This window comes from Apis mellifera, linkage group LG4 (genome assembly GCF_003254395.2).
Source record: "Apis mellifera strain DH4 linkage group LG4, Amel_HAv3.1, whole genome shotgun sequence".
In the NCBI taxonomy this organism is placed as follows: domain Eukaryota; kingdom Metazoa; phylum Arthropoda; class Insecta; order Hymenoptera; family Apidae; genus Apis; species Apis mellifera.
The window spans coordinates 4,797,455-4,812,767 of record NC_037641.1 but is presented as its reverse complement, the minus strand read 5'-3'; the positions used below and the strand labels follow the sequence as shown (position 1 = coordinate 4,812,767).

The 15,313-nt window shown below is 21.2% G+C and overlaps 4 protein-coding genes across 4 annotated transcripts; 1 reads left to right on the top strand and 3 right to left on the bottom strand.

Moving 5' to 3' along the window:
- Positions 1-69: 69 nt before the first annotated feature.
- LOC100578773 (zinc finger CCHC domain-containing protein 10) lies at positions 70-1,221 on the bottom strand. Its single transcript, XM_016911950.1, has 3 exons — positions 990-1,221; positions 663-821; positions 70-588 (listed from the first exon to the last, which is right to left on the bottom strand). Exons 1-3 carry the CDS (start codon positions 1,022-1,024, stop codon positions 297-299), a joined length of 486 nt encoding a protein of 161 aa, XP_016767439.1. The 5' UTR covers positions 1,025-1,221; the 3' UTR covers positions 70-296.
- A 4,232-nt stretch (positions 1,222-5,453) lies between these two features.
- LOC107964349 (leucine-rich repeat protein soc-2 homolog) lies at positions 5,454-7,823 on the bottom strand. Its single transcript, XM_016911949.2, has one exon. It carries the CDS (start codon positions 7,648-7,650, stop codon positions 5,818-5,820), a length of 1,833 nt encoding a protein of 610 aa, XP_016767438.1. The 5' UTR covers positions 7,651-7,823; the 3' UTR covers positions 5,454-5,817.
- A 226-nt stretch (positions 7,824-8,049) lies between these two features.
- LOC102656142 (protein zwilch homolog) lies at positions 8,050-11,020 on the top strand. Its single transcript, XM_006560552.3, has 12 exons — positions 8,050-8,293; positions 8,363-8,417; positions 8,557-8,689; positions 8,834-9,071; positions 9,141-9,305; positions 9,371-9,544; positions 9,634-9,838; positions 9,907-9,986; positions 10,069-10,307; positions 10,382-10,609; positions 10,682-10,794; positions 10,889-11,020. Exons 1-12 carry the CDS (start codon positions 8,165-8,167, stop codon positions 10,957-10,959), a joined length of 1,830 nt encoding a protein of 609 aa, XP_006560615.1. The 5' UTR covers positions 8,050-8,164; the 3' UTR covers positions 10,960-11,020.
- Positions 11,021-11,090: 70 nt separating this feature from the next.
- Positions 11,091-15,098, bottom strand: LOC724383 (centaurin-gamma-1A). Its single transcript, XM_003249651.4, has 13 exons — positions 14,933-15,098; positions 14,584-14,816; positions 14,280-14,421; positions 14,048-14,179; positions 13,661-13,818; positions 13,440-13,582; positions 13,157-13,355; positions 12,953-13,055; positions 12,638-12,865; positions 12,430-12,547; positions 12,040-12,252; positions 11,800-11,944; positions 11,091-11,711 (listed from the first exon to the last, which is right to left on the bottom strand). The coding sequence occupies exons 1-13, from the start codon at positions 15,096-15,098 to the stop codon at positions 11,535-11,537; spliced, it is 2,157 nt and encodes a 718-aa protein (XP_003249699.1). The 3' UTR covers positions 11,091-11,534.
- Between the last annotated feature and the right edge of the window lie 215 nt (positions 15,099-15,313).

The following is a 15,313-nucleotide window of genomic DNA, read 5'->3' as shown; positions in this document are numbered from 1 at the left end:
TATTGATATAATTAAGAAGTATTGTATTATAATATATATAAATAACAAAATTCTATTACAAGACGCGTTATATAAATTATTATTTAAAATTATGTTACATGTAAGTACTTTTTAGATATTTTAATTTTGTACAATGAAATTATTATATATATATATAATATATATATATATATGTGTATATATATATATATATTATATGTATATATTTATTTATTGCATATGAACTATTCAAATATTTCATAAATATTTAAAAAATGGATCTATTGAAAGATTTTTGTTTTTTTATCTAAAATAGTTTAAACATTATATCTTTGAGAAAATAGAAAATTGTTACAATGGTTACTATTTCTGCTACTACTACTACTACTACTGCTACTGCTACTACTACTGCTGCTGCTACTTCCACTGCTACTACTAGAAACACTATCACTAGAGTCTGATTCACTATCTGAAGATGAACTACTAGTGCTACTATCATTGCTACTACTGCTGCTTTCAGCACTAGAATTTGTATTACTGGAACTACTAAATTCTCCTTTCATTTTTTTCTGTAAACGACTTTTTTTTACTTCTTTCTTCTGTTCTTCACTGTAAATATATAATTTATTAACATTATTTTTTGAACTTTAAAACTTGATAAGTTAAATCTTTTATAAATTTACCCATTAGGTTCTTGTTGTTTCATTAAAGCTTTCTTCAATTGTGATGTACGTGAAGATCTATGTAAATATTTCCTCTTTCCTTTACATTCATAACTCCAATGTCCCATTTCTAAGCATTTTTGACATCGTGGATTTTTTATTTTTTGTGGATAAGAATTGCTATAGTTAATAGAAAATAGCTTAAATTATTTTTAATTATATGCTATGATATATTTATTATTTTCTAATTTTTAAACTTTTATATTTTAATATATTCTATAAAATATATTGTATTTTATTAATTGTTGAGAAATGAAAAATTAAAAAATATTTCAAATTTATACTAACCTTTTTTTTAATGCTTTCAGACCGTTCGAACTCATATTACATTTATATTCATACTTTAAAATATTTTATCCGTTATATATATTCGATGCTGAATAAAATTTCAAATGAAGTTTGTTTATATACGAAATAGGTTACTTTACTCAATAAGCTTCCATCACACCATAATATAAATAGCTTTTGAAGATACTATATATACATATATGGTAGGTTATTTGACAATATTTTAATGAAAATCACCAATCAAGAATCACTACTAATATTATAAAACTAAAAAAAAAAAAAAAAAAAAAATATAAAATTTTTTGATTTCTCAATTTTTAATATTCAATGAATCAGTTATTTTTTACAATTTAAAAAATAAATTATGATAAATAAATATTTGCAGATATAGCTTTTTAAAAAAAAGTAATATTCTTATTTAATAATCACAGATTATATATAAAATAGAACTATAATCTTATAAGATTTTATATCTTATGTTCTATATTACCGATCATGTCAGAAATTAAAAGTTGTGACATAAAAAAATATTTCAAATAAAAATGATATATGTGTTCTATATATTCGTAATTGTTACATTTAATTAAAATTTCTTTTATTTCAATAGAATTGTTATCTCAGTTTATTCTAAATCAATAATATCTCATGTGATATGAAACAATAATAAATGAATATGTAGCTTTCAGATAATATAACACAAAAATCTATTCAACTATGAATATATTTATGATATATTTTTATAATTAATATGCATATTTATGTACATACTAAAAAATTATGTCTTCTTTAGATGATGAACATTTAATAAAATACGTTAATAAAAATACAGAATTAAAAATTGTCAAGAATATTTTAAATACAAGAAATAATACTCTTCAACTTAAAAAAAAAACTCTTAAAGAAAAACATAAAGAATTGGTAAATTATTAATGAATAAAAATAAATTATTAATAAATTTAGAATTGTTTACACATACTATATGTTGTAAATAAATAATAATATAAAATAAAATATATAATAGTAAAAAATTTTTAAAAAATGTTAAATAAAAATTTTTTAAAAAATTAATATATTAATTAAATTATATATATATTTTCAATTTTATACTGATTTAAAATAGATTGTCATTTTATAGGATAATATAAATTACAGTGTTTGGATTAAAGAAGATGAATTTTGTAATAAAATTTGGAATTTTTCTTTGATGCATAATTTTAATTCTATTTTTAATACAAATTCTGATAATATAGAATTAAACAAACTTCATGAATGTGAATATAATATAATTAATGAAAATTTAAAAGAAATTAATATGTATGATATAATATTGAAATTAAAAGATGAAATTAACATTATTAATAATCAAATAAATCTAATTTGTGATAAAAATATAGAAAAAGATTTAAAAAATTATAAATTTATTTTAGATAATTTAAAATTATTTTCAAAAGAATTATTAGAACTCATAAGGTATAATTATAATTAAATAAAGTAATATTTATATTCATAAATATTTCGAATTAAAAAAAATTATTTATATATATATATTAATTTTAGATTAATAAATACTAAAGAAAATTCTTCGAATTTATGTAATATAAATATTAATCAGAAGTCAACAGATACATCTGAAAGATTTATGAGTGCAAAAAAATTATTTGAAAAATCTACTTTACATGATAATATTAAAGAAAATAAACTTTTATCTTGTTCTTCTAACATCATTGAAGGATCTAAAGAAGTATAGAATATTTATTATTTACAGTATAATTTATTAATGTATATATTCTTTACTATATATATTCATATATACATTTTATATTATAGTGTTATAATATTAAAACCAATGTAAAGTTTGGCAGATTTATTATGAAAAAACGTAGTCATATTTCTCTTAAATTTGAAAAAAGTGTGAAAAATTCGGAATAAGAAGAAAAAATTAATAATATTATAAAAAAAAAATGTATATTTAATTTCTTAAAAATAATTTAATATATTTTTAACATATTAAAAAAAATTGATATATAATAAAAAAATTTTAAGTTAATTGTAGTATTATAAATGATATCTATAATAAAATAAAAAATTCTGAAATGTTTATAATATATTTATATATTTAGAAATATACAGCATTTTATATAATCATATATGTATATTGAATTACATTAATATCATGATTTTAAAATTATACATGTAATGTCGCATTTGATAGACTATTCAACAAGATTATAATTTGAGAAGCAATTTATTTTAAATTTTAATATAAATTTTAATCATTTTCCAATCATACAATATAATATATTACTTACATATTTTAAAACTGTTGAACAGTTTATCACAATAATTTTTATTGTAGTATTTCTTTTGGCAACTTTTGCATATATTCTGATATTCTATTTTAATGTGTGTTAAACATACACATATACTGTTAAAAGAAAATGATATCTTAGTTTCAACATTTTGTACATCTTTTTAGTAAAGAAGATAAATGTATGATATTTTATAAATTATATACATAATTATTAATGTTCAATTAAAAAATAACCATTTTGACATAAATCCTATAAATTGATATTAACTTTCAATCAACTTATACATTATTACATAATTGCATAAAACATATATTATTAGTATTATCTATAAAATTTATTATTACATAAAGAAAAAAATTTTAATATGAAGTTAAATCTTATGCAATATTATTATCGTTCTTTATTCCATGAAGTAGAAGTTTGAAAGACAAAATTTAATATAAATATATTATATTATAATATTTAAAACATAACTATTATGGAAAAAACTATATAAATAGACACATAATAAATCATACATTTATGCACATCAATGAGTAATTACAGAACAGACATATATTTTTTTTTAATTATAATTAAAAGTTTGCTAAGTTCCATTATATATTTTAATAATTTATAAAATTAAAATTTTGCATTTCTATTTATAAAGTGTTGTAACTTAATAAAATTGAATGAGAATACATGAATATCAATATTTATCCTACATGTTTTACAACATTTATAATTCTTTTTTTATTAAGCATATGATAAATGCTTTCAATATATTGAAAGAACACTAATTAATGAGTAAAAAATATCTGTTTGTTAATTATATGATATATATTAATATGATATTATTTTGAATTACAATTAATAAATATAGAATTGTGCTAATTATTTAATTTGTTATTGCACAGCCATTGCATAGTAATATGGATTATAAATCAAATTTTTGTTTTTTATTATTATAATTTTTAAACAAGAAAATAATATACTTATCAAGTACTCACATGTATATAGAAATATGTAATATGTGTAAAAAAAATCAATATATTGCTATATGGTTATAAATAAAATCCAATCAACTTCATAAATCCAATATAAACATATATATATACACATATATCTAAGTTTATATATAACTAACCATAAAATAATATATATAATACTATTATTTATAATTTATATTGGCACTACACACATTTTAGTGCATATAAAGTACAAAAACTTTAATGTCAAAAAAATGCTTGTTTTTTTAAATTATGTTAAAAGTTACTATCTATGGAACTTAGCAAAAAATGATTTGATAATAATATATTGCCAAAATTAAATAATATATAATAAAATCCATATATTTAATAAAATATCTTAATTTCAATAATTATAAAAACATAATTTATTGATTAAAAAATTTTATAAATTTTAATTATTTTGTAAATTTATTTAAATATAGATAAATAAAATATAGATAATTGCTACTTAATATTGCAACTTATTAAACAAATATAAAAAAATTTTTTTTGTAATTATTCATGATGTTTAAATATAAAATTTCCTCATATATAGTTTTAGAAATAGAAAAAATAATATATTATTCATTATAGCATGTGCTAAATTATACAAATAGATGTTCTTTTCTGGAAGAATAATGTCTTATAAAATTTCTTATAATTGAAGCTTCCATAATTATAATGTAATATGAAATAACTAATAATATATACTTTCATACTATATTACAAGTAAACTTATTATTTTAAAAATTAATTTAATTTTATCATCAAAATATTTTGTTTATATGGCAATGAATAGCTAACTGAAATATAAAATTGTTGATGCCGATTCTTAATTGTATTTCTTCAATTGAATAATTATTTATTTCATATATATATCCTGAAAATAATAATTATATATTTAAGAATATTTTCAGGTATCTGTGTAATAAATTTGTAAATTCAATGAATTTGCTATGGCATAAATATTATCAAGTTATCAAATTATAAAATAATTATAATATAGAATTATAATATACAATAGTAAAACAATATATTGCATGCAAATTAAGATATATTACATTTTATAAGATTACTAAATAATATATATAAAACAGATAAAATAGATGAATAAAATATCATAAATTATATTATATTAATAAAATGTGAGTGTAATGTTTTTTTTTTATTGTATCTAAAATATTTTATTATGACTTCATTTTCTTGTAGTTTTATTATTTGTTGTGCATATTTTCAAGCACCAATTTTATAATTACAATTATAATATATTTATATATATGTTTCTTTTCTCATTATCATTGAAAATGTATCGCAGATATATGATTATTCATAGTTCATCTTATCAGAATACAAATATATGCACATTTTTTTCATATTATATATTTATATTTATATAATTTTTATTGATGTGAGATCATTACAGTGAAAATTTAATATTAATAAATATTGATATCAAATATCATTTGTTTCTGTATCACTCTTGTTAAGAATCGACATCTAAGTCATAAAATAATTTTTTTAATTTTGTTACATGGATCGATAAGGTCCTTGCATTTTTAAAAACTGAATTACTAAGGAAGGTCCTCCTGCAACTATTTCTGGTGGTATTTGAGAAAGTGGACAATTTTCAATTGACATAATACTGAGATTTGTGCATAGAGCTAATTCAAATGGTAAATTATGTAAATTAGCATTATCATTTACATAAAGTGAATCTAAATTTTCTAATGTACCAATTTCTTCAGGTAAATAGTTTAGATTATTTTCTCCAACACTTAAATAAGTTAAATTTGTTAAATGTCCAATTGCTCTTGGTAAAGAAGTTACCTGATTTGATTGTAAAATTAACTTCTGCAAGTCTCTTAGAAAACCAATTTCATTTGGTAAAGATTCAATTTTATTCTCTTCAAGATCTAATACTCTGAGTTTACGTAAATTTGCTATGCTGGCAGGAATACGTTTCAATAAATTATTAGATAATATTAAAACTTCTAAATTTTGAAGGCATTGAATATCATCAGGAATTTTTGTAAGTTGATTTGTACCCAAATTTAATTCAACCATATTGATCCATGTACCAATATCTAATGGTAAAGCAGTTAATTGATTTTCTTTCATATTTAACTTTGCAAGATTTTTTGCTCTAGAAAAAATACCATATGGTATTTTATCTATTTTGTTATGTTCAAGATTGATAGAATAAACATTTGTAAACTGAGCTGGTCCTCCTGATGGATATGCAGTAAAAGCATTCCGAGATAATGTGATTGTTGTTAAATCAGAGAGACTTGCAAGTAGTCCATCTGGTAATTGAGATACTTGATTTCCTTCTACACTAAATTCATCCATTAATTTACAATTTGCTAAGGACTTTGGAATATTAGTTAATCTATTATATCTGAGTCCTAATCTTGTTAATGAGATTAGATTTCCAATTGTATCTGGAATATCCAAAAGCTCATTATGTTGCAAATCAAGTGTAGATAACTGGACACAATTTCCAATTTCTTCAGGTAAATGTTCCAAATGATTATGAGAAACATCAAATGTTATCAAATTGATTAATTTGCCAATACCAGCTGGAAGTTCTCTGATTTTATTTTCTCTCAAACTTAGCATTGTCAAATTTGTCAAATTGCGTATATTATCACTTACATATCGAACTCGATTAAAGCGTAAAAATAAAGTTGTGAGATTCGTCAACTTGTACACGACATCAGGTATTTCACTCAACTTATTATGCCTTAAATCAAGAACTCTTAAAGATTTTAAATTCTCTAATGTATTTGGTAAACTTGTTAGAGAATTTTCACTCAAAGCTAATGTTTCCAAATTTCCAAGGCAACCGATTTCTGGCGGTAATGTTACGAGTTTATTACCGTATAGATAAAACTCGATTAAGTGCGTCAAATCCCGTACCGTACTTGGTAAATGAGTAATATTAGATTTACTTAAATCCAGTCGCTCTAAGCATTCTTCTCTACATCTCGTAAATTCTTTAGAAACATCTAAATCTGCTTGTATCGGTTTGCCTTTTTTTGTAGTTGGTTTCGGTTTATTTGATTCGGGATGTTTGACAGTTACTGTTTTTTTGGTATCAGGTCCTGCTATGGACGCAGATGATAATTTTTTTTCTTTTGCGTGCTCTTTATTATCCCGTAGACCGTCTACATCCTCAGGCATGTCGCCGGCTGTACAGGTGGTTAAACCACAGCCTTCAAGATATTCAGGAATATCTTGTTCCTTCATGTAAAAAGTCGGAAGACTGTCTTCGAGGTCCTCACGGTCCCTCTTTACTTCGGACAAACACACTGTTGAAATGTTACCCACACCTGTCCAATATTTGTTCGACTTTTTCATAACCTAATCACTATCGTAACTACGATTATTTTTTGAGTATATTTTTGTATTTTTACGACATCATACTTTCTTTAAAAATTTTGTATCATAGAAGTATTGACATATCGATGTCTTCCACTGCGAGTAGCGCAAACTCGAAACTGTCTGAAGACTAAACCTACGAATATTCAGTACTGTTCCAAAAATCAACTAAATATTATCTTTGAATACATAATACATTATTATATATATATTTTTTGCCAAATGTATATATGTTTTTGATCATATTCATAATATATAAATATATGTTAATATATTAAATTTTAAAGCTATTTTAATATCAAGTTTTAAATATTAAAATTTAGAATTTATAATATTAAATAACATTTATATATAGCTTAAATCATATTATGATGCATTTTTGAACACAATATTTCAAGTAATGTTTAAATAACTTTAATTCAAATATATATTTTGAAAGAATTCTATAAGATAAATCGTAGTTCTATAATATAAATTCTAAATAATTATCATAATGTTTGAATTTGAATCATTGCGAAAAATATTGGATCCATCTATAAAAATAGATAAAATTTGTTTATCATACGTGACTCGAATTTTTCCACAATTCAAAAATACGCCGTATGTTATTTTATATAAAGAAGTATGTTATACATTTATAATTTTTTTAAAAAAATTTTATTTTATTAAATGCTCTTTTATTATTTATCAGGCTTGTAAATCTATTGATAATTGTTCAGAATTCATCAATGCTGATCAATCAAATCGTAAGTTTTTTATATAAATAATTTTTTTATTCGTGCTATAGTAGTTTATATATGTATAATAAAAAATATGTATTTATGTATAATAATAAAAGTTCATATTATTTAATTTAATTATTTAATTATATATATATTATTTTAGAATTTGAAATTACTGGTTCACCTTTGAAATATTCATTTGGAGAAGATGATTTCGAAAATAGTACAATTTTGATAAAACAAAATTGGTACAAAGAAGAAGAAAAATATCTACCATTAAGTAGAACAGAAGCATGGTAAATTGATAAAAAATATATCAATAATTATTTCTTGTAATATAGTTTTATTTATATATTATATTTATATATTATTTTTATGTATTAATTATTAGTCTTACTTTTATTATTATTACTCTTATATTTAATATGATTTTATTTTAGTACTGCATTGAATGCATGTATTGAATCTATAAATGATTCTTTCTTTTTAATATTTGCTCTTTGTGATGGTAAGGATAATAAAAAAAGTAGATTATTAGGTACAATGATTGAAGAAGAATGGTTTACTACAATAGAAGTTTGTTCAACTGAGATTGAAAGTTTTGAATTTTTAAAAGAATCTTCCTCTAAAATTTTTTTTCAACAACATTTGGAATTTTCACATGCATGTGAACAAGATGTTAGTATCAATTTTAAAAATTTATATTTATGTTTATATTTATAATATATTTTATTTATTTATATATAGATTAGTGTCTCTGCATTTAATACTTTTGATTTATTTGGAACAAAAGAAAAAATAATTAATAAGGATTATAATATAAAAAGTAATTTTGAAGGAAGTCTAAGTATAGAAGTAGATACTTGTAGTTTATCATTATATCCACTTACAAGAGCATCCAAAAATAATTTGGTAAGATTAAATATAATAAATTAAATATATATTTTTTTAATTATTTTTTTCTATTTCTGTTTTAGATCGTGCAAGTTCTTACAAATTCAAATAATAGTCCTTTAAAAGAATTATGGAAACAATTATTATTATTAAATCAATACTTGACTATACTAGAAGATTATACAAAAAACATAAGTTCTCATTATAATTCAATTCCTTTGAAATTTCCACAGAATTTTGTAAATCCATATAATGAAGTATATAAAGATATTATTATATTTAAAGTATTTATATCATTTTAAAATTTTAGTAATATTATTTTCATCATTTTTTATATTATAAATAGGAACATGATGTAGTATTAAACAATTTAAATCTTTTGTTAAATGGAGATTATAGTTTTAGAAATTCTGATAATATTAAGACACACAAAATTAATTTTTTAAATGAAGAAAATTTAGAAAATGAAATAAAAATATACCAATGTATAGAAAATTTGCCATTAAGACATAATTTAGATTTTACAGATTTTTTATGGGAATTATTGATAAGTAAGTATATATTAACTAATAAATATTTATATTCATATCTTTATATAAAACAATATTCATATTTGTAGAGAATTCAAATTATTTTGAAATCATAAAATGCATTCATACAGTGCTTGAAGAAATTATAATAAATGATTGTTTGCCACAGGTATAATATATAAATTAAAAAAAATTAAACTTTATATTAAATCTAATTAAATCTAATTAATTATGTAATTGATAAATATTAGGTCAATTTTACAAATTCAACAAAATTTTCTAAGATAATTAACAATCCACAACAGCAAAAAATAATTTCACATTTCTTATCTGGTAGTTTACCATTAGAATATCTCATAGATATGGGTTTTGAAAAATTATACAAAGATTATATATACATTTTAGTAAATTCAAGATTTGATGAATTGCACGATATTCAACAAAAATTAAAAAATATTTTATGTGATGAATTTACAGTTGATATTTATAGGTATAAAAAAATTATTTATTAAATTATATTTGTGCATATGTATATGTAAATATATATACATATATGTTTTTTAGGAAAAAACTATTATATTTAGTACAAATTCATATATGCTTGGAATTTATGTTATTAATACAAGATAATTTAGAATGTTCAAGTGATGATCTAAGAATTTTATTTTCTTGTGTTTATAAACAATATATTGGTGAAAAATCACCTATAAAAAGTTGTGATGATTTAAATCAAAATAAAATTTATATTTTACATACTCCCCTTCCTTTTTCAGCAATTAATAATTTAAATAAGTAAGTTTGATAATTTTAATAATTCTAGTAAATTACATTATTTTTGTATAATTATTATTATGCTATTTTCAGAATGCCAAGTATACGAAGAATTTCACTTTCATCTCAATCTAAATTAACAAAATTAACAACAATTAAATATTATAGTGAATCACCGATTTTTCCAACAAATATATATGAATTAGGTAAAATATAGATTAAAAATTAATGTTATATAATATTTTAGTATATATATATATATATATATATATATATATATATATTTGACTTTTTTTTTAGATAACTCGGATATGATAGATGAAGGATATTATGTGATAAATGCCATTTGTTCATCTAATAAATTTAAATAAAAATTGATTTTAAAAAATTTTAATAAAACGAAATTCTAAACGAAATTTGGTCAGGTATCAAAATAAATTCAATTATATTGCGAGGTAATTACATTTAATTCATAATTAATAAAATAAAAATTATAAAAGCATTTTTCAAATACATTAAATGTATTTCAATGTATAAATATAACTAGATTTATGAGTGTTTGTACTCTCAGTCATTGATAATGTACACTCCAATTTACTATTAGACATTACTTTCACTGACCTAAACCTTATTAAATACAATAATATGAATTACATTTTTAATTCAAACTACTTTTCAATGTACAAATATATATGCAAAGTATGTTATATTTCTTAAAATATTTGATCAAATTTTTTATGAGATTTATAGCCATTATTAAAAAGGTATATATTGTAACATAAATTTTCTATTTTATAGAAATAGAGTTTTATGCTTCAAATTCATTTAACATACTTTGGTTGTTTTTTTGAATATCAGTACTGTTAATAATAAAAGTTATGTCAATTCTAAGCCATTAATTAAAATATGGCTTTACATGCAAAATAAGTACGTAATGTAAACAATCTTAATACTGAGAGGTCTCTACATCATCTACTCCAGAAACACTAGCTTGTTCAAGTACTTCAAGAAGTTTCTGCATTTCCATAGAATCCGATGAATTGTCAAGCGTCCTTTCAAGTGCTCGTACATAAGACATACATGTACGTCCTTCATGGTCTAAATTTTGTGGATTTGCTTTATGCTGTAATTATTTAATAATATAAAAATTTAATTTTTAATATTATATAGTATAATATATACAGTATAATTATTCAAGAGTGAATATGTACCCATATAAGAAGTTGTGCCATAGCTAAATTTCCTGTGGCACAAGCCAAATGCAAAGGTGTTCTTAAATCTTCCATACTAACAGGCATATTAATATCTTCATAACTACATCTGGCTAAGCACAATGTAAATGCTCTCATATCACCCCTACATTATATTTAATATTTAATAATTATTTTATATTTAAACAAATTAGGTAATAATTATTTATAATAATTATTTCAAAGTTTCAAAGCAATTACCGGCAGACTGAATCAATAAGCAGCTTTCCTAAAGAAATGTTTGGATTAATTGGTGGTAAAAAAATTTTGTCTTCATATTTCCATCTGATCCATTGTTCTTTCTCTTCTCTAGGAGAATCTGAATTTGGTTTCTGTTTTCCATTTAGACAATATTCCCATACACTATTTGCTATATCATTGCCAAGAGCTAACATTACACTTAACTGACCTGCGCTAAAATTAATATTAAGGTTATTTTATGCTGCTATATATACATATGATACTATATAATCTTATATAATTATATATAAGAACATATATTAATAATATTAATATTTTTATTGTATTCATTTCAAATAGAGTGAAAAATTGTTAGTTATAAATTAATTATTATACAAGTATCACACTTACGACCAATCATCCAAATCTAAGGATCTAACTTTTGATATGTGTGAACCTAAATTTCTATGTATTCCTGAACATTCAATACACATTAATACACCTAAATTTAAGCTAGCCCAGTCTGGATCTAAAATTTTATTAGAATTATTAATTATATATTAAAGATAAAACTCGAAAAATTGTTCTAATAAATTTATAAATAAATATGTATACTTACTAGATGCTCCACAATCTACACAAGCATCATTTCCTGATACTTTGTTTCTTATACAATGCATTTTGAAAGCATCAGTTTCGTTTTTTTTTTCACCATCACTATTTTGTAAACTTGATAATATTTGTTGTTCTATAGCAGAAATCCAACTATCTCTATCTTCTGCATTATTTGCTTCAAAATGCCATGTCTTATTTTCTAATGAAATGATAGAAAATTCAAAGCTATCTTCTGTAAAAATAAAACATATATATATGTAAAATGAATATAAAATTAATTTATTTAAAATAGAAAAAATAGAATATAATGATTTAATACCTTGAGCATTGGATGATTTAGAACCTTTAGGCGTTTTTCCAGGCACTTTCACAGTCACATATTGTAATAATATTTCTTTACCATTAGTATCGTTCATATAATCCTAAAAAAAAAAACAAATAAACAAATACATATATTTCAAACATATTATATAATTTAATTATATATTTATATTAAAAAAATATTTAGTTATTGGATAATTACATGTAAACTGGAATGATAAGTTAAACGACCATCTTCTAATAATGTAACATATTTTTTTTTCCATTCTTTTAAAGATTTACTACTGCGTTTAAACAAATATCCTTGTTTAACAGGTATTTCCCTGCCAACACCCATTTCACCCATATTATATTTTTCTTTTTTTGATGGAGTAAATATATTAGATTTTCTTCTAAATTTCCTACATCATAAAAATAAAATATATTTAATTTTATTTTTCTTAAGAAGAAAGTATATATAATTTTATTAAAATATTATATTAAACCTGATAGTAGTTGGTGTTAAGATGGAAGATCTAAAATCTCCATGCTGATTCTGTGTATTATGAAAATTATCACCAATTATTCCAGAATCATTTTGAGTGGTACTATTATGAAATGATCTAGAATCTTCATCTTTATCTGATGTCTATACATACAAATATAATTTATTATATAAACTTCTTAATTTGATATAATTTATATACATAAGAAGATTATAACTTACATTTAATTTTGATGAATTTGTTGCTTCCATTTCTTTGGTCAGAAGTTGTGTATTTTTGGCAATCATTGCAACAGGATACTTTGTTTCATTGTCTATTACTTGTTGTCCATTACATCGATAATGCTTTGCAGATATGTGTTGTATAATTTTTTGACACACTGTAATATTCAGAATACTCTCAAAATAATCATCAAAGTCACTGAAGCATAATAGTATGATGTAAGAAAAAATATAATAAAAATGAATGATATATATATATAATCATAGATACTCATATATATATATCATTATAGATATTGTGAATTTTCAATATTACAAAAATTATATATAAATTAATTTTTAATGAAAGTTAAAATACATATAATCTTAAGAATTCAAACTATTTACCATCCTGAAATACTCTTTCAACATTTAAACCATAAATAGCACATGTTTCATAATAAGGACATCTTAAATCACATGCCAATTTTCGTGGTCTAACATCTTTTATAACTCGGGGATTAGAATCATTAATTGAATCTAAATAATAAAATATAATAAATATTATTTAATTATATACATATTAATATATAATATAATAAAGAATATTTTTGCAAATAAGAGAAATGTTAAATATTACCTTGAACTCCTACAAGTATTTTTGGTACCTCTGACATATTTCGAAATGAACACATTCTATTATAAAAACTGCAAACTATTGAGAAACTTTCTTCACTTTCTAAACTAAATACAAGTAATAAAGCATCTATCCAAGCAGAAAACTGAAATAAATATTTTTGTTAAATATTATCAAATATACATATATATATATATATATATATATATATATATATATATATATATTATATTATATTTTTTAATATATACATATGGATATATATCTATATGATAATTATATAAATATATAAATATATTTTCTATACTTGTGATTCTGGTATTCCACCCTCATCTCTAATTAATAAGAGATAACTCTGATCATTAATAAAGATTTCCTTTTTAAAACGACCACCTTCTGGAGATTCTTCATGCATAAAAGAACCAGTTAAATATCTATGAACTAGAGCAGATTTTCCTGAGTCAGATGAGCCAATAATTCCCAAATGTAATTCTGGAACATCTCTAGCTAATGTCCATTCATGACTATTAACAAAGGAATCTGTTAAGAAAAGATTTTATTTTAATAATTTTATATGACAAAAAAAAATATATATATTTAAAATGATATAAAATATATATAATTTTCTTTTCTTAAAATATACATATATATCATACCTTCAATTGCAACAACATGTTCACGAATTTGTTTTGCAATGTGTGTATCAGAAATAAGATCTATTAAATCATAAATAGCATAAATTGATGGATGAACACTTTCAAAACGTTGTATTTCTTGTCTTATTGCAAGAGAATGATTGTGTCCACTTTGTTCAGTTGTCATTTTCTTAAAATAGCATTAAGTTATTTTTCAAAATCACATTACAGATACAGTATTGAACTGTATTGTATTTGAGTCAATAATTAAAATGTTTTTACATGATATCAATTGAAACTTATCTATTATCATATAACACATGTCAAATTCGTCTATTTATCAATATTATTGAAAACAGGTTATTTAGCACTACATAAAGTAACCCCGCCTTTTTGGAAACA

Excerpts from the sequence above, each read along its gene's own strand:
- LOC100578773 (XM_016911950.1), bottom strand. The coding sequence starts at position 1,024 with ATGAGTTCGAACGGTCTGAAAGCATTAAAAAAAAG. Across the intron at positions 822-989 it reads CTGAAAGCATTAAAAAAAAG|CAATTCTTATCCACAAAAAA; the intron begins GTTAGTATAAAT and ends TATTAACTATAG. Across the intron at positions 589-662 it reads AAACAACAAGAACCTAATGG|TGAAGAACAGAAGAAAGAAG; the intron begins GTAAATTTATAA and ends ATATATTTACAG.
- LOC107964349 (XM_016911949.2), bottom strand. The coding sequence starts at position 7,650 with ATGAAAAAGTCGAACAAATATTGGACAGGTGTGGGTAACATTTCAACA.
- LOC102656142 (XM_006560552.3), top strand. The coding sequence starts at position 8,165 with ATGTTTGAATTTGAATCATTGCGAAAAATATTGGATCCATCTATAAAA. Across the intron at positions 9,072-9,140 it reads CACATGCATGTGAACAAGAT|ATTAGTGTCTCTGCATTTAA; the intron begins GTTAGTATCAAT and ends ATTTATATATAG. Across the intron at positions 9,545-9,633 it reads TTGTAAATCCATATAATGAA|GAACATGATGTAGTATTAAA; the intron begins GTATATAAAGAT and ends TATTATAAATAG.
- LOC724383 (XM_003249651.4), bottom strand. The coding sequence starts at position 15,098 with ATGACAACTGAACAAAGTGGACACAATCATTCTCTTGCAATAAGACAA. Across the intron at positions 14,817-14,932 it reads ACATGTTGTTGCAATTGAAG|ATTCCTTTGTTAATAGTCAT; the intron begins GTATGATATATA and ends TTTTCTTAACAG. Across the intron at positions 12,866-12,952 it reads TAAATCATCCAATGCTCAAG|AAGATAGCTTTGAATTTTCT; the intron begins GTATTAAATCAT and ends TTATTTTTACAG.